At 42.1% G+C, this 18,605-nt stretch overlaps 2 protein-coding genes across 3 annotated transcripts in view; both read left to right on the forward strand.

Moving 5' to 3' along the window:
• The window catches only part of LOC117460718 (condensin complex subunit 1-like), a 28,926-nt gene extending 21,543 nt beyond the window's left edge, over positions 1 to 7,383 (forward strand). For both annotated transcript variants that reach the window (XM_034102260.2, XM_071205982.1), the window contains exons 12-18: positions 1,939 to 2,116; positions 2,196 to 2,290; positions 3,704 to 3,784; positions 4,361 to 4,544; positions 4,725 to 4,893; positions 5,212 to 5,361; positions 7,102 to 7,383. In XM_034102260.2, coding sequence (XP_033958151.2) covers positions 1,939 to 2,116; positions 2,196 to 2,290; positions 3,704 to 3,784; positions 4,361 to 4,544; positions 4,725 to 4,893; positions 5,212 to 5,361; positions 7,102 to 7,184 — 940 coding nt within the window. In that variant the 3' untranslated portion in view covers positions 7,185 to 7,383. The remainder of the gene's footprint in view (positions 1 to 1,938; positions 2,117 to 2,195; positions 2,291 to 3,703; positions 3,785 to 4,360; positions 4,545 to 4,724; positions 4,894 to 5,211; positions 5,362 to 7,101) is intronic.
• Positions 7,384 to 10,362: 2,979 nt separating this feature from the next.
• Positions 10,363 to 12,654, forward strand: nppcl (natriuretic peptide C-like). The gene is given in 4 exon segments (XM_034103143.2): positions 10,363 to 10,594; positions 11,319 to 11,467; positions 11,957 to 12,059; positions 12,062 to 12,654. Coding segments are annotated over 3 exon segments (393 nt in total). The 5' UTR covers positions 10,363 to 10,594; positions 11,319 to 11,368; the 3' UTR covers positions 12,253 to 12,654.
• Positions 12,655 to 18,605: the final 5,951 nt, after the last annotated feature.

The raw sequence follows: 18,605 nt of genomic DNA on the forward strand, positions 1-18,605 counted from the left end.
CGAAATGAGGCATGGCTAAAATGCAGGGCCGTTTACACACACGTGGCTGCTACATCTGCATGCATGCAACACACACACACACACACACACACACGGAGGAGAGAACCAAGCGCTAAAAGGTGTGGTTAAATATTACCCGTCTCGATGTGGACAATGCTCGTTGCCAAAAGTGCACGAAGACAGGGTGTCCGTGGGGTCTTAAAAAGTATTAAAAGTTGATTTAGCGAAAATTAAGGCTATTAAAAAGTATTAAACGGCATTTTCCAAGGTATTAAGAAGGTCCACAGCAACGACAACATGAAACACCCTTTAATTTACTGAAACAACATGTCGGGAAACCCCCTCAAGGTGGCCCCATGCATAGCGTGCCATAAAATGCTGCTTCTTATTTTAAGTTTCGTTGCCTTGGTCTGCTCTGTGGGGGGGGGGGGGGTTTATCTGCTGGTGGACTACCTGAGAGATATACAGCAGGAGAACACGCCGTCCACCGCGGAGAATAAACGGAAGGACAACCATGCTCCGGGGTCTTCTTCGCTGCTTTTGGTGTATTTTGTGGCGGCAGCAGCGCCACTTACAGGCCTGGCATATGTACTACAGCGTTTCCAGCGGTCTAGTGTGAACGGACACGTTAATGAATCGAATGCGTGTGAACGGAAGACTTTTTTGCGTTTGGGTATTCGTCCTCGTGGGGTCGGGGTCTAAGCCAAACTATATCCGGTCACAGAGATCTGCTATTTTAGAGTAAGGTCAACACATATCGACCCTAAATATAGTCTATATTAAGAACGAGAAAAGTCTTAACATATATATCGTTTTTTGTAAACATATGACAAATGTGTGAGGGTGATGACGTCAGAGCATCGTCCTCTGTGCCGGGCTTAGCCCCGGACAGCCCCAGCCCAATTTAACCCCTGGGTATTTGTGAGGGAGCTCCTATATGGCATTACCCCGCTGAAGCTCACCAAAGTTTAATATATTTCATAGTTCAAAGTTTTGTCAATTGTTTTGTTTATTGGTCAAATACTGGTTTCTACTGGTTTCTGAGGAGTTTACTGGAATGAAAGAGCACAGAGTACAGAAGCAGCAAAGCAGCATACTGCATTAAACCTGACCTTCACAGAGAGGTTGAAGGTCATGTGGAGAGGAGGCTTCAGTTGTCTGTCTGCACTCTGTTTAGTTGTGCTATCTTACAATCAATATAGTAAATGTGAGGTAAAGTGTGTCGCCAAGGTAACCGGTTAGAACTCGAAGTTGCGATGAGGTCTTAAAATGTATGGAAAGGGTCTTAAAAAAGTTCTTGAAAGGTATTAAATTTGACTTCAGGATTCCTGCATATACCCTGTAAGAGTTTAGCATGTAAGGGCGGTAACACGAGCAATTTGTCTAAACATTTAGCAAAAGCGCTCCACATCCAGACGGAGGAATGCACCGGGTTCCACTGTCTTTCTAGCAGCTCTGTTGCCCATCCACGAGTAACGTTTCCTCGTCAGGTGTGTTATGTATACCTTAATCTTCCTCCAGAAGAACCGTTAGGCCTTTTGCAGCATACCTGTATGCCCCACCTGTGTTGCTCTGTACCTATATTCTGTATTTTTGCAGTAAATACTTGTTTTTTTCCTAGAGGATGTATCATAATGACTTAGTTCATGCAACCTCATGGTTTTGAGTTACAATTGGATGTGATTGGCACTGATGTGCATGTTCTCCTTGTGTTGTCAGGGTCTTAAAGTGACCACAAAGTCATTGCATCTGAACTATTTCTTGTTTTAAACCCCCATTACTAAGAATCAAAGTTAAGTTCTGGGGAAAATTCACCTCGTTAGTATTTATCATTTTGGACAAAAACTGTTAAATTAGGAGGCTGTCGCTCATAGTAAGAGAAGCTGATTAAGAAAGCTTCACATCAGATGTCTCATGTCCTCCTCCTCTCCTCCTCAGGCTCAGTGACGAGGTTCCCTCCGTGCGGCAGACAGCGGTGACAGTCCTCACCCAGCTGGTGCTCAAGGATGTGCTCAAGGTCAAAGGTCAAGTCAGCGAGGTGGCCGTGCTGCTAATTGACCCCGAAACTCACATCTGCAGCCTCGCCCTCAACTTCTTCAATGAGCTGGCATCCAAGGTACACACACACACACACACACACGTCAGAATGTAATAGAGTAATTGGGAGGGTTTTTAACTCGTTGTGTTTCCTTCAGGACAACGCCATCTACAACCTGCTGCCAGACATCATCAGCCGCCTGTCTGACCCCGAGAGAGGCATGAGCTCCGAGGACTTCAACACCATCATGAAGTGAGTTACAGCCGTTCAGGGTCTACTCATCACAATCAGGGTTATCTCAAATACTAGAATTTTTGAAATGGAGAAATTTGTTGTGACGGTTACTCAATCTGAGAATAAAATAAAAGTATATAACGTTTATATATACATTGAAAGTGCAATGAGAATATACAATAAAACCATTGTTTGTAAACATAAGAAGTTTAAGTACAAATGTGCAATAATAAGAAAGTAATACTAGAGCTGCACGATATTGGAAAAAACTGACATTGTGATATTTTCTCCCATCGATATGAAAAAAGACAGGAATTGAAGAAAAGACCGTTTTTTTTTTTTTTTTTTTTGTCCGCAAACCATCCTTTCTTGAACTTTAATGCGATACAATTGGTCTTTTTTTTAGCGATATTTAACCGGATGAAGGATTTTAGTCACGGACTTCTGGATCTTAAGTTATCAGAGCAACAAGCTGAGCTAGCTCGGTTATCCTGCTGTGATCTGATCAAGAATGGTGGTGATTGGTGGTTTGCTGTGCATGCAGAGCCGGCATGTCACTCACTCACGTTCCCCCGACATGAGAGCCGCACGACTTTTCATTTTGTAGCAAGCATCAAAATAATTGTAACATGACGTGTTTGAGTTCATTTGCCTACTTAATATCCCACGTCCTAAAAAAATAATGCCATTATCGTCACGACGCGATATATCTCGCAGCCCTAACAGATATTCATATTATCATGAATATAAATACAAATATGCAAGATTTTTTAAATGGAGCAAAAATGGATATAAACATAACAATTGATTACTTTTCCCAAAAATGTATCAATTACATTTGTAGGAACATTGGAAATACATTTTGCAATTTAGAGGAGAAATGTAATTAAGTAAATAAAATTGAAATACATTTTTTTAAATAAACATACAAAAAAGAGACAAATCCAAAACCATGAAATATATCCAGGAAAATTATATGGCTGTACCTGAATATTCGTTCGTTAGAGTACTAGTCGGGTTTCAATTTCGTTATTCGTTTTTTTTTGGCAGCTGCACTGCACCCCCCCTCGCGGGCCGAATATCCGCTGCTGATTACTACCGAATATCCGTTGCCCGAAAAATGGTATTCGGGACAGCCCTAGGAAATTATATATATAGGAGGTTAAAGTAAAAATGTGCCAATAACAAAATGGACTACAAATATTTAATATATACTCAATATAAACATAAGAAGTAAAAATGTGCACAAGTATTAAGGATAACATCAGGTCATTGCTCGTAATGTGCTTATTTTCTCCTTCGTCCACTGAGAGTTGTCCACTCAGCAGGACGAGGGGGAATCGTGACGTGTTTAAAAAGTTTTCAGGGGAAACTTGACAGCTTTTCTATTTTGAGATGTTTGTTTAACGCTGTATTGTTTTGTGTCTTCAGACAGCTCTTCTCCTACATCACCAAGGAGAGGCAGACCGAGTCTCTGGTAGAGAAACTGTGTCAGCGCTTCAGGACGGCCAAGTGAGTAAACCTCTCCTCCTCCCATCTCTGCCTGCCTGCAGCATTTCACTCGCGCACGATGCAGGAAGGGAGGGGACACATGCTGATGTAGAAGAGACATGAAGAAGAGGGGACACATGTTGATGTAGGAGAGACATGAAGAAGAGGGGACACATGTTGATGTAGGAGAGACATGAAGAAGAGGGGACACATGTTGATGTAGAAGAGACATGGAGAAGAGGGGACACGTGTTGATGAATAAGAGACATGAAGAAGAGGGGACACCTGCTGATGTAGAAGAGACATGAAGAAGAGGGGACACATGTTGATGTAGAAGAGACATGAAGAAGAGGGGACACATGTTGATGTAGAAGAGACATGAAGAAGAGGGGACACATGTTGATGTAGAAGAGACATGGAGAAGAGGGGACACATGTTGATGTAGAAGAGACATGAAGAAGAGGGGACACATGTTGATGTAGAACAGACATGAAGAAGAGGGGACACATGTTGATGTAGAAGAGACATGAAGAAGTGGATTTTGCATAATAGGTGAGCTGTAAATGTCCACGTTTCTCTTGTGCCCCCCCCCCTCAGGACGGAGCGGCAGTGGTGCGACCTGGCCGTGTCTCTGTCTCTGCTCTCCATGTGTGAGCGCGGCTTCAAGAGGCTGCAGGAGTGCTGGGAGTGCTACAGCGACAAGCTGACGGAGCCCGGCGTCTACCAGCCGCTGCTCTCCATCACCGCCAAGCTACGGCGCGGGGCCAAAGCCCTGTTCAAGGTGCGTCAGACACACAGTATGGAACGCACCCCGTGTGAACAGCATTTTGTGAGCCATGTTCAATGGAAAGAAGTTGCAAAATATATTCAGAGCCTTGAATATATTTTTGAACGTCTTCTCTCCATTTCCAGCTCAGTTAGATGTCATGTCCTTGTTTACTGATACGTTTGCTTCCTCCAGGCCCAGGTGGACGAGTTTGAGAAGCGTCTGACTGCAGTTCACACGCGGGGGCTGGAGAACGTGGAGAGTCCCGAGATGGACGAAGAGAACCAGAAGGAAGGAGGACCCTCTGAGAAGACGGTCATTCGAACAGCTGCACCCGCCAGGGGCCGGCAGAGGTCAAAGAGAGGTCAGTGCTCATGGGGTTTCACTTTCAGGGGCTGCTGTGGTCGTCCACCAATCAGAAGGGGGGTGGATGGATCCCCAACCCTTGCCTCGACATGTCAATGTGTCCTTGGGCAAGACACTTAACATCAAAATGGTGTGTGAATGCATTTGGCCCTTTGTGATACAGCCTGTGTGTGAATGCTGACTTGCAAAAGCAAAAGCACTTTGAGGGGTCGCTAAGACTGTAAAAGCTTTATATGAACGCAGTCCATTTCCCTGCATGATGTGCATGTACAGATTCTATGTGACAATTTGATTTTGCTTCCCGTTTTTGTTTTAGGTCAAGCAAAGCCCTCGGTTTCCAGCCGATGCGACGACAGCTTTGTGACGCCTAAGAAATCTCGCAAGTCCAAGAAACCGGCGATCACCTTCAGCAGTGATGATGATGAAGAAGAGGAGGAGGAGGAGGAGGAGGAGGAGGATGATGAGGGTGAGTGGTCTTCCTCTTTAGCAACACATTTTGTATGGAATGTAAGCATTACATTTATTTAAGGCAGAAAACACCCATTTGAGTATTATGGCAATATGTCTCTCTGGGTTTGGCCTACGAAATGTCAAAATATCCTTTGATCCATTGAGTTGTACGATATTAGAGTTGACTTTAGTATTTCGGTCTTACTTTGGATACGACGAAGTTCAGAGTTTGTGGAACACCTGACTGACTCCAAGAGGATTACAGACTTTTAAAGCAGCACCACTCCCAGAGATATGTCTGATGGATTTAATAAAAGACAACTCGAAAGGATGAAATGCTTCTCCAAACTGCAAGTCAAGAATGTGTCAAAATAATATGTGGATACATTTCCACCCTTGGATGCATAAGTGAGTCTTCTTTGACCCGGTGAGGTGGTTTTCTGAGAGTATCTTTGTAATTACATTTTTTTATCATTTCATATTCCAGCTATTCCTCAGAAAACATGTTTTGGATATCATGCCATTCACATTTTAAATTGTATACATTTTAAGAAATTGTAGTTTTTGTATTTCTACCCCAAGCTTCCATAAGTGGGTCAAAAATTACCCGTATGCATTTCCTCTGGGAACCTTTGATTCTTATCACCTGTTGCTGTCAGGAATACATTCACTGTGGACCACAGACTACATCACAAGTGACACCTCTCAGGAAGATTATTTCACACAGCAGGATCTGATACCTGTCAGTATAATAATAATAATAATACATTATATTTGTTTAGGGCTTTTCAAGGACTCAAAATCACTTTATAATATAAGGGAAGGTTAGGGTGGGGGGTATAGGACTATCAAACTTGATCAACCGCATGGAGCGATGGGGGGGGGGGGCGCTATGAGTAGACAAGAGGAGAAGAGATGAGTCTTGAAAAGGGACTGGAATACTGTGAGGGTCTCAGAATAGCGGAGATCTTTGCATCGATATGTTCAAAACGTTTTTTTCAAAATGTCTAAAATTAAATAGAAAATATTTCTAGTGTGAACCAAAATATAATTTTTTTTTAGATCGATTTTTCTTAATCAAAATCGCATAAAAACACACATTATTCTAATACGGGTCCTTTTTGACCCACTTATGGAAGAGTGTAGGGTCCAGTCACTCTAAGGCAGTGCTTCTCAAAGTGTGGTCCGTGAGTATATTGGTAACATTTCACATTTGAAATTAATTAATCTATTTAAGTTTTCCGCACTCTCGCGGGAATATCTCCGCAATGGAGCGAGCTTAAGTTTCACTTTCGATTGCATGATATAGCCCAGTGCAGCACCTTCGTCACACATGTTGCCACTTGTTTGTACCATTTTCAGGCGATTTGTAATCTGTTCTAGGAAAACGATGTGTTTTTTGATATTTGTGGAGTTAGGTGGTCTGCGAGTGTTTATTTATTGGTTAAGTGGTTTTTGGTATGAAGAAGTTTGAGAAACACGGGTCTAAGGGCATCTATGTTAACCAGCCGAGCTACTAGCGTTGCATGAGTCAAGTTTCTTTGATACCTATCCCACCAAAAGGAGTGCAAACCACCAACTGTGTGCAATGATATATACATTATGACATATTGTTTGACAGGCAAGAGAAGCGCCTGGTTTCATAAGTGAATCGAGTCCTACCTTGAAGTGGAGATTCCTTTAATGTCAATGTGGGTTTCTGACACCCCCCCCCATGCATTATTCTGCTTCTAATCTACATGTATTTGTCCCTCAGATGCTCTGATGGCGGAGAGTGAGACGCCCAAAGTGACGACTCCCATCGCCCGCACCTCCCGACGCACCCGCCTCAGAAACTGATCTGTCTTTTTATCGTTTCGTCTTATTTCTGTGTCTCTTTCCTTTTTTAATCTTTTATCATTTTAAAGCATTTTTACAGTTTTTTTAAATCTTGTTGCACTTTCTTTTGTTTAAGATATTGGCACTACACTTCTGTAGACTCTTGATGTGAAATCATGCCTTCTTTTAATAAACTTTGTTCTGGTTGATACAAACTCCACGGCTGTCTCTCTTTGAGCTGCATCACTCCGAGGGTCCGCTGTCAAGTGGATTTACAGCGTCTTTACACACCGCTCTGAGTGTCTGCTTGTAACGTGTGTTTGGACGGCGCAGTTTAACGGCTTGTCACAGCTTGCCCGGACAGTATTACTGCCCTCCATGCTTCTCCTCATCATTGCCCTCCAGTTTAGTTTCTTGCTGCATGTTCTTTCATATACAGAATGTCAGCGGGGTCATAAAAAGTATTAAAAGTTGATAAATCAATTTAGCAAAAATGAATTAAAAAAAAAGTATTAAACGGCATTTTCCAAGGTTTTACATTTTGTAGCTTGTTTTCAATAAGTATATAAAGTGTCCAGAGAGGTTGTGTTCTGCAGTCTGCCTGAATGTACTCATGGCGTAGGTGTGGCGTGTGATTCTGTAGTTTATTGATGGCATCCCGTTGGGTTTGACGTCATCTGAAACGGACATCGCACGCTCACTGCTTGATAGCGCGAAGGTCCGTTTACGCCGGTTGCTAAGCAACATTGTTATGGGGAAATGCAAGTCTGCGTCCAAATGGTTGGAAGATAAGGAGGAAGGACAATCAATACTGTATATAGTCAATGTGAGGTAAAGTGTGTCGCCAAGGTAACCGGTTAGAACTCCAAGTGGCGATGAGGTCTTAAAATGTATGGAAAGGGTCTTAAAAGGTTTTACATTTGACTTCAGGATTCCTGCATAGACCCTGATATCAGATTGAATCCACCGTGTTCCTCACCAGTGATCCTGCCTGCGTGTTTATTTACAATAATTTTCTTTCCACATGTTCTGTTTGTCTGTAATCAATCTCTTGTATCAGCCTTCGCTCTCTTTTCTCCTTCCTTCTCCTTTCCTACTGTTCCTCTCTTCACTGACATCACACACGGAGGTTTAACTGCCCTCCCTTTCTCCTCAATGCATATCTCCTTCACGCCTACTCCCTCTCCCACACATTGTCCTCTCCTAAAAGATGAGAGGTGCATTTTTCTGTGTGATTGATACGTTATGTAAAGACACTCGTCGACAACAGGCTAACTGTGTGATTGCAGCAGCACTTAGGTTTGTATCTTTATTTGAGTTAAACGTATCGGTGGGTGCCAAGTGCAAAAACAACCATTTATTACAACTTTATTCAGCGCTTTTCAAAGCAGAATTCTGTTTGTGCTGATGTGTAAACATCACACATTGTGCTGCTCAACAAAGCTGGTTTTCCCTTTCCTGTACTGTTGTATTGTTTTTGAGCTATAAAAACTGGTTTCCAAAGGCTTAAATCCAGCGTGGGCATAGTGAGAAAAATAAAGCACTTTTGAACATGAGGGTCCCCATTATGCTAATTTACAAGTTTCATAGGTGTATTTTGGGACATGTCTCCATGCTTTAATGTTCAAAAAGCTCTTTATTTCTCTCATACTGCCTGTGCTGCAGCACCTATTTCCCCCTCTGTCTGAAACCAGAGCCCAGTCTGCTCTGATTGGTTAGCTGGTCAGCTCTTTTGTGATTGGTCACCCGCTTAGAGATGTCCCGTCCCTTAGTCTATCACGTACAATGTGCACTGGCCAACAGAAGTACAAGTGTTACATAGTGATGTCACTGTTGGGTTCGTAAAACAAGGGGTGTGGGAGAGAAACTCCGTTTGTAGGAAACGTTGGTATTTTAGCCTTAGCAGACCATTTACATGCACAAAAACCTATATAACACACTTAACATAGGGTAAACTCCAAAAAGCATTATAAGGCCGTTTTAAAGCATGTTAACATGTCACAGTAGAGCAGGGGTGGGGGACCTCTGGTCTGACCGCGAGACCATTCGATACGGCCCTCGAGGTAATTTATAAACACACGCAAGGTCAGGGTCCTTGAACACAACACGAGCCTCACGTGTCATCACGTGGTATACGTCTGTCTGACGGGTGTAGTGCTGCCGGAGAGCACCAGAACACCGCTCCGGCACTTCACAAATTACACTCATAAGGAGCCGTACACATGCCGCAGTTTTTTGTAAACCCAGTGGCGATCTGTTCATCTGTCATACTGATCATACAGTCCCTAACTTCTTTGTTATTAGCATCTAGTTAGCTAGCTATGCTAACGAATATAAGAAGCTTTTTCTACAACCAGTGAGGTAAAGGCACATCTTTATATGATCATTATAGTTATAAAAAATATATAATAAAGTAAAAACTGGTATAAAATACTATGACAATAAAAAAAAAAGTTGTCATTAATAAACAAGAATCCAGATTGAAAGGAGAGTGATTAGTAAAATATCCATAGATCTCTTCATGTTGCTCTCAAAGTGCACCAGATTGATGCTTTTAACTTCAACATTTAAAAAAAAAGAAGTCTTCCCTGGGGAGCATGCCCCTGGACCCCCTATAGGAGGTTAGCCCCCCCCCCCACAAAATACAGATATGAACCATAATGGAGCCCTCGTTAATCAAGACGAAACTGTTCACTGATTGTGGGACAAACACTCGTAACGGCTGGAGGTTTATTTACCCGAAATAGGCTGTGAACTTGGAGGTCGGTGAGTTGGATGGAGGCGTGTTGTAATTTGTCGGCAGGGGGTACAGGGAGCAGATGGCCCTGACAGACTGTAACTCACACAACAGAGAGGGGAGCTCAGTGCATGCTGGGAAAAACCTCGGAGACAAAGGGGAAGAGAGGGAGGCTGATATGCACGAAGAGAATTGTAAAAATATAATTTAGATTTGTTGTGAGATAAAATCGCAAAACTTTCCCTCACTCAAAGGTCTGATTGAAGAGCGCTGCTGCCCTCTGACCTCACTTTGTGCTGTGGTTCTTTAACACACAGTCACCTTGGCAATGACAAGCACGCTCTCCAAGATCATGACATCACTCCAAAGACAAAAAGAAGACGAGGAGGAGGAGGAAGATGTGGGGGTGTGTGTAGGTGGAGAGGGGGGGGGGGGGGGCTGTCGTCTCTGGCTCTACAAAACCTCTGCAGCATCCGAACTGATGCCCAACGCTCAGCTCCTGCACAGAGGACGGACGCAAGAGAGCGAAACATTCATCTGTTCAGTTCCATCAGAGAGCGAGGAAGAAGAAGAGGAGGAAGAGGCGGAGTCGGAGAGAAAGTGAAGTCCCTGCAGGTGAAGACAAGTGAGAGGTAACCGAGCGATGGAGAGGAGTCTGTGAGAGCAGAACAAGAACTGAGAGAAACCCAACCAGGTGAGCACTTTAAATATTTTGTAAAGCTATTTAGTTGGTGTTTTATTGAGCGGTATTTTACAATTTACTGTTTTAGGTTTCTAAAATGTTCACTTTATAGTCTTTAAATATATATTTTTAATTAACAGTAGTGCTTGTAATTTACTGTGTTTGCAGTTTTTGTTTTCAAAGCCAATTAGTCATTTTGTAGAGGATTTATTTCCACAATTCAGGCTGAAAGCAACCTTAGGAGAAAGTCTTTTTTGAAGTTGGTCTGCTTTCAAAGTTAGTCTTTTATACGTAAATCTCAACAGGTTACCATTAAATGAATAAATCCTCTACATTTCTCTTAATTAGTACTTTCTAAATCAATATTCTCTTTAATTGAGAACTATTTAACGAAGGAAAAAAGGCAATTTATCTTTAAACAAAACACATAATTTATGAAAATCTTATTTACTTTTTTTATTTTCCTTAACGGGAACGGGGGCTGCACCTTTCACTTGTACGCCGATAGACATTACATTTGTGCATTCCTCAACTAGTGCTAGTTTTTAAAAATGTTTGCTTAAATGCTAAATATAAAAATAAAGTACAAATAAATCCCGAAGCCACCAGTTAAGGATTGGTTCAACTTGTCTGCCAACGTCCAAAAATCCATCCTTTTGCAACCTGAAGTGCTTTATATTAACCGTATGAATATATGTGACTGTTTCCATAAGCGATGTTCCTTTCTGTCTCGCAGCCGGTGTATTTTCAGTCTCCAGTTAGTTTCCTGTCCTCCTCTCGGCTGCCATGCTGTGTCCGGCGCTGCTGTGTGTCGCTCTGCTGCTGCTCTCGCCTCTGGAGAACACTGAGGCTCGAGCTCTGCACCCGTCTCCTGACGCTGTGCAGGTACACAGGGAGAGGAGGGGGAGGAGGGGGAGGAGGGGGGAGGAGGAAAGAGGGGATTGGGGAGAATTCAGAGTGGATGTTAGAGGATAGAAAAAGGGAGATAAGATAGGACTTTATTTATCCTGAAGGAAACTGTTATGCCAGACATACAAAAATACAATAATAATAAAACTGTACACTAACAGTGCAGTAAAAAGAGCAATTCAATCACTACAGGAAACACAGACAGTCACATCATTAATGTAAATATTAACTGTATTTAGTAGTTAAAAACCCGTAGTGGTAGTTATGTAATTGTGCGTTAAAGAGTGGATTGGGTAGAATTCTGAGTGGATGTTGGAGGATTGAAAAAGGAGGGTAAGAGTGGATGTTGGAGAGTAATCCAGAAACAGGGAGAGACAGCAGGAAGAGAGAGTATGAAATGTGTCCCTGATTGAATCATTCCTCTCCCTGAGAATTCAATCTAATCTTCTTCTTCTTCTCTTGTAGTTCATGGAGCAGTTTCTGGAACGCTACAACGACCTTTTGACCCTGGACGACCTGGAGAGCCTGCTGAACAGCCCGGCAGAGGAGCAGTCCACCATGTCCTCGGGGGCAAAGCAGCCGAGTACCCCAAAAATGCTGACGCGCAGACGCAGGCGGAGACCCCCTGGCTGCGGCTGCTAAAGGGCGCTCTGGCCAATCAGAAGAGGGCAGAGCCAGACCGGTCCAGAAGGGGCTGGAACCGCGGCTGCTTCGGGCTGAAACTGGACCGGATCGGATCCATGAGCGGACTGGGATGTTAGTGCGGAGAAAAAATGACTGATGGCTTCCTTCTGAGAGTAAAATACAGAAACACACACGTGCAGAAGTGTTTTGACTCCATGTAGGGTGGTGTGAACCTGCAGATTAGATCACATGCTTCACTCTCTCTCACAGCAGCTGTAGTTTATTGTATTAAAGTGAATATTATGTGAGCTGTATTTACATCATTAAGTCATCTTTGATTGTTGGGCTTTTAAATTGGCACTTTCTGGCATTTGTCTTCAGTCAATGTGATGAGACACTTGTTACATCTGTGGGTAGGGGTTGTGTGTAAAATCAGGTGTAATGGACGTAGATATTAAAACATTATGCCACCTGTGACTCTTGCTGATATTATGATTGTTTTCTTATGATTTGCACAAATAAATGGATTTGACATTTAAGGTGTTGTGCTTTTTGTTCACAGATAATTTATCCACACAAACATCTAAGGCTTTTTACTCTCTAATGACACTTTTCACCTCGATCAGCCCTTAAAAGTGCAGCTTCTAATTCCTCTTTAATGTTTGACGCTTTATTAAATGTTTCAGTGGCTATTGGAGGAATGTGCATGTCTTGGGTTACCTATTTTCTTATGGGAAGTGTTTGTAACCGCCTCCAATTTCTCCAAAACTGAAAAGAAAATCTGTTTCATCACCGTTGCCACCAGAATGTCCCCTTAATGTAGCAGCTGCACATTTCTGTCTAACTCTTAATAATAATAATAATTCCTTACATTTATTATAGCGCTTTTTCAATGACTCAAAGTGCTTTTACATATACACACATTACACATATATCATACATGCAATGGTCAGATACTGTGGACAATACCCACAGGAGCAAGTTCAGGTGAAGTGTCTTGCCCAAGGACACATCTTAATGCCTTATCATACCTTCTAAATAGTGTTGGAGGAATATACATGTTGCTTTCTTAATAACTGTATGTGAGATCCTTCGCTGAATCCAAAATGATTTTAATGTTACATTTCAGCCAAGTTCCCGAGGCAGAAATCTTGAATCATTTGACAGGGAAACGGATATAAATATATTGGCCTCTTTTTCAGATAATCTCATGAAATGTCCCATTCATTCATAAAATATATGTAGTATGATGCAACTGTGGGCTACATTTTGCCTTATTTGTACCAGCAATGAGACAAATCTCAAAGACGAGGAATCCCTTTCACATGCTTGAGGAAAGGTGCAGAGGTGTGTGTTGAAGCCACGACTGCATTATCATCTCAAGATCCATTTAGGAGCTCTCATGATCATAGCATAGGATCTTAATCAGTACTTTTGGTGTCATTTGGACTTTCTTTATTCTTTATACATATATATATATTAATACAGAATCTATATTTTCATAAAAAATATGCAGCAGATGAGGATCATGTAATTTCACCGAAAGCTCCAGAACATCTATTCAATGGACCTTACGGTGAGACTGTTTTATGTCAACTGTTTGCAGTCATTTTCTTACATTATATTTTACACAGCATTCCCACATAACGCCTGTCTTCTACCTTTTACTCCTGGAAGCAGACAGATTGTGCTCATTTTCAGGTGTATATCAGTAGTGTCTCTACTTTAAAGAGTCCTCTCCTGCTGATGTTCAGGTGTATATCAGTATGTAGTGTCTCTACTTTAAAGAGTCCTCTCCTGCTGATGGTCAGGTGTATATCAGTATGTAGTGTCTCTACTTTAAAGAGTCCTCTCCTGCTGCTGTTCAGGTGTATATCAGTATGTAGTGTCTCTACTTTAAAGAGTCCTCTCCTGCTGATGTTCAGGTGTATATCAGTATGTAGTGTCTCTACTTTAAAGAGTCCTCTCCTGCTGCTGTTCAGGTGTATATCAGTATGTAGTGTCTCTACTTTAAAGAGTCCTCTCCAGCTGATGTGCAGGTGTATATCAGTATGTAGTGTCTCTACTTTAAAGGGTCCTCTCCTGCTGATGTTCAGGTGTATATCAGTATGTAGTGTCTCTACTTTAAAGAGTCCTCTCCAGCTGATGTGCAGGTGTATATCAGTATGTAGTGTCTCTACTTTAAAGAGTCCTCTCCTGCTGATGTTCAGGTGTATATCAGTATGTAGTGTCTCTACTTTAACGAGTGCTCTCCTGCTGATGTTCAGGTGTATATCAGTATGTAGTGTCTCTACTTTAAAGAGTCCTCTCCTGCTGATGCGCAGGTGTATATCAGTATGTAGTGTCTCTACTTTAAAGAGTCCTCTCCTGCTGATGTTCAGGTGTATATCAGTATGTAGTGTCTCTACTTTAAAGAGTCCTCTGCTGCTGATGTTCAGGTGTATATCAGTATGTAGTGTCTCTACTTTAAAGAGTCCTCTCCTGCTGATGTTCAGGTGTATATCAGTGTGTGGTGTCTCTACTTTAAAGAGTCCTCTCCTGCTGATGTTCAGGTGTATATCAGTGTGTGGTGTCTCTACTTTAAAGAGTCCTCTCCAGCTGATGTTCAGGTGTATATCAGTATGTAGTGTCTCTACTTTAAAGAGTCCTCTCCTGCTGATGTTCAGGTGTATATCAGTATGTAGTGTCTCTACTTTAAAGAGTCCTCTCCTGCTGATGTTCAGGTGTATATCAGTATGTAGTGTCTCTACTTTAAAGAGTCCTCTCCTGCTGATGCGCAGGTGTATATCAGTATGTAGTGTCTCTACTTTAAAGAGTCCTCTCCTGCTGATGCGCAGGTGTATATCAGTATGTAGTGTCTCTACTTTAAAGAGTCCTCTCCTGCTGATGCGCATCTGATATTTTCTTCTGACTAATCCTATGACTCTTTCGACATGAATACGCACATTAGCTATTTTTCTTGTCTCTTCCACCTCGTATGCTGACAGCTGACTTTTCCCCCTGGTGAATGCAGGCATTTAGTGAAGCACAGTAAAATCCCACACTATCGCCAATATGGAACCCACGGTCTGCTAGGACAATATCTCCAGGTAACAGGTGTTTTAGGAGCCCACTCTGTATTGTGATCTGTTTATCACTAACTTCCTCCCCAGGCACAAGATATGTAAGTGACATAGCCTGGGGAGCAACACCAATCAGAAATGTAACAGTATGGTGATGCTTGTAGTTGGACCATGTTTGTGCTCTAGCTAGTAAATTAGAGGGCCTCTCAATAAAAACTTCAAAACAGTCAATCACAGCAACTCTATCCAAATGCCTGTCTGAATCCCATTGGCATTGTAGCTTGAAGTACATGTAGCTCTGGCCACCAATTATAAATGCTGTACTCTCATGAAGTATGTCAATTAACTTATGCCAAATTCTAGAAGCAGTGGAGAGAGAGATGTTGAACCTGAAAGCCAAATCTTTCAGAGGGAGATTTAGTCTCAGCCTCAGCAAAACTAAAATGAACTGTTCAAATTTGGAGAGCACAGACATAGGGCCACAGGTGATGTAGGGCTCGCACAGTTGAAAAACCTGAAGTAAAACTAAGAAGTTGGGGAGCCCGGTGTAAAACTTTGTCTTCTCTTCGTTGTTCTCAAAGGACACCTGGTTGAACTTTGTGTCCAGTGCCTTTGTCCGAAGATCTCCCAGCTCTGTTGTGTTCCTCCATCCTCTCGATGTCCTCCATCGTTAAATCAGTCTGGCATCCTGCATCTGCATACAATATAGCAGTAGCAAGCATAATTAGTTATTTAAAATAGTCAAATATGAATGTGAATTGTTGTGAAGTTATCTTTTTGACAACCTTTTTACAGACATGCAAGTTCTCTGTTCCAATTATTGCAGATTCTCAAGTTAGTACTCTATTTTCTAAACCTAATTCAAAGTTTGCATTGATTTTCTGACAATCACATTTGTAATATTTAATAATAATGCTGGTGGTTAATTTACCTTGTTGGTCATTTAATATCCCACTGGTGTCCTCTGGTTGTGGGCTGTCAGACGGGGGCTGCGTCGGTTCTGGGCTCTCGGTTGTCTGCAGGAGATCCAACAAAGCCTCTGCACATTCTGATTGTCTTTGTTGGTCTTCCTTGAGCTCCATCCTCTGCTCTCGTCGAAGAGATGCCTCTGATCTGGGCTTACTTGTTGTGTGGTAACCGAGGCTAACAGTGGGAGCCCAGTCTACCGACTCAACGTCACCCAAAGCGCTAGGGCACCCTAAAAAGTCCCATCAAAGTCCATATTAGACTACAGGTAACTTAAACATGATCAGTAACTAAGTAAATAAGCATTTAACCACATCCCAATAATACATAAACAAAGCCACAAAAACCAAGTTAGCTAATACCTCTGATGAAGTGGTCGCTGCAGACACTGCATTAGACGACTCTGCTGCTCCCGACTAGGGTGACCAGATCCCAACAAACCAAATGTGGGACAAGGAGTATGGTTGTGTGGGACAATGTGGGACACCCTCTCAACAGCACCCCCCAACCCCCGGAAGAAAAAAAACGTAACAAATATATAACAACTGAGCAGAAAGTGAAGTCAAAATGCAGTTTTTTAATAAAGAAAAGTAAACTAAGGCAGCAGGCATTATTCACTTCAAGTGTTTAGAAATGCATCTTCTTAATTCAATTAGTCAGTATTACCTGTACAAGTAGGCACAACATAAATTAATAGATAAAATAAAACCAACACTGGCCAGGAGGGAACAGAAACATAATAATACATCAAATAAAATAGCTTTCAGTTTTGTCCATCACAGCAACAGAAGATGGGCCTTCTGTCACCTAGAACCACTGGTGTCTTTGACTCTGTCAAACAACTCTCCACAGAGGCAGGGGCAAGCACATCTGTTATTATGGACGCTGCTTTTGTACAACCACATGACATTTTCTTTACTATCTCAGAGTCTGGAAAAAAGGTCGGCGCTAGCTTGTTACCAGTCATTTGACCGGTATGAATGGGAGTGTTGCACTGTGTGGTAAACACTGGTTATTTCTGCTGCGGTCACCTTGTCTGAGTGGCCATCATTTTTTGGTTTGAGTAGGAATGTCTCCATAGAGTGGGATGTCTCTTTTGAGCGACATGTTTCTTGTGAGAATCGCATTCTCTGTGTCTTTTGACGTCGTATTCACTGCCATGTGAAATTTAAAAATTACTCTTGCAAAGATTGCAAAACTCTCTGAGAGTCGCCCTGCACTGGCTGCACCCACGGGTAAGTGTCTTCCCAGTCTTTGTTGTATGTGCATCTTCTTTTCTTCTTAGCTGTAGTTTCAGTTTCCTCCATTTTCCATAACCTGCTGCGTCGCCTGCGGTTGTTGTTGTTGTTTGGCGGGGTGGGGGGGTGTGTGTGTGTGAGTTACTCTCATTGGTTAACACTTGACCAGCACCCGCCGTGTGTTACAGTTTGATTGACAGCAAACACAGCCCCCTGATGATAGCCTTCCCTGCTTTCTCAACAGCCATTGGATGAATCTGATTTTAAAGAAAAGCGTTTTAGCCAATCAAAATGAAATATGCGGGACATCGTCTCAATTTGCGGGACGCACCAAAAGTCGGGAAAATGCTGTGCAGTCCCGCGCAAAGCGGGACTGCACGTTCTTCGGTTAGCTTCTTAAATTGCTCAGCTTTATGGACGACAACCTTCGGCACTCGGTAAAACCTCGTTTTTCTCTCGGCCGGATCGATTGGAAAAACCGTAAACTACACAACACACCGGCATTTTCGCAGCTATATCCTCTGTAGAAAATGACTTCCTGACCTCCTAAAGGGAATGGAATTTCGCGCCAAAGGAACGCAGCGGTGTGACATCAAGTGAAACCAAGCTATTGACACTCCCTTAAGTTTTTTTGACCAATGAGATGTCTGCTGAGGCTGAGTGACATGAATTTGGACCAATGGCGTTAATCGGGTAACGGTTGATGGCAGCACTCCCATCTTCTCTGGTTAGTTCGTTGTAGGGCTGGGCGATTTGGCCTAAAAATAAAATCTCGATTTTTTTTTTTCTAACTAATGGACAATTTTCGATTTAAACCTCGATTTTTTTCTAAACAAACCAGACCAAGGCAAAATGTAAATACATATTTTCTTTATTAACACAATAGAAATAAATGAGATTACCAAGTAGTCTAGGCATATGTGAACAAATCAGTTGTTCAAGAATAAAAAAAATAAAAACAGCACCACGGCACTTGGTTGTCATTAATGTGCAAAGATTTTTTTTAAATCAAACTGAAAAAAAAATCTCTTGTAGGCCATCCCTGAAAAAACTTGTAAAATGAAATACAACAAATAAGAAATAATGATAATGAATAATAAAAAAATACCCTCAAACAAAATAACATCCCTTTAACTTTCTAGGAAGTTGTCTTTCTACAGACCTTACACAGAACAGTTGTTTGTTCTATGTATGACCGCTTGTACCCGAACCACTTCCATACAA

This window comes from Pseudochaenichthys georgianus, chromosome 16 (genome assembly GCF_902827115.2).
Source record: "Pseudochaenichthys georgianus chromosome 16, fPseGeo1.2, whole genome shotgun sequence".
NCBI lineage: Eukaryota > Metazoa > Chordata > Actinopteri > Perciformes > Channichthyidae > Pseudochaenichthys > Pseudochaenichthys georgianus.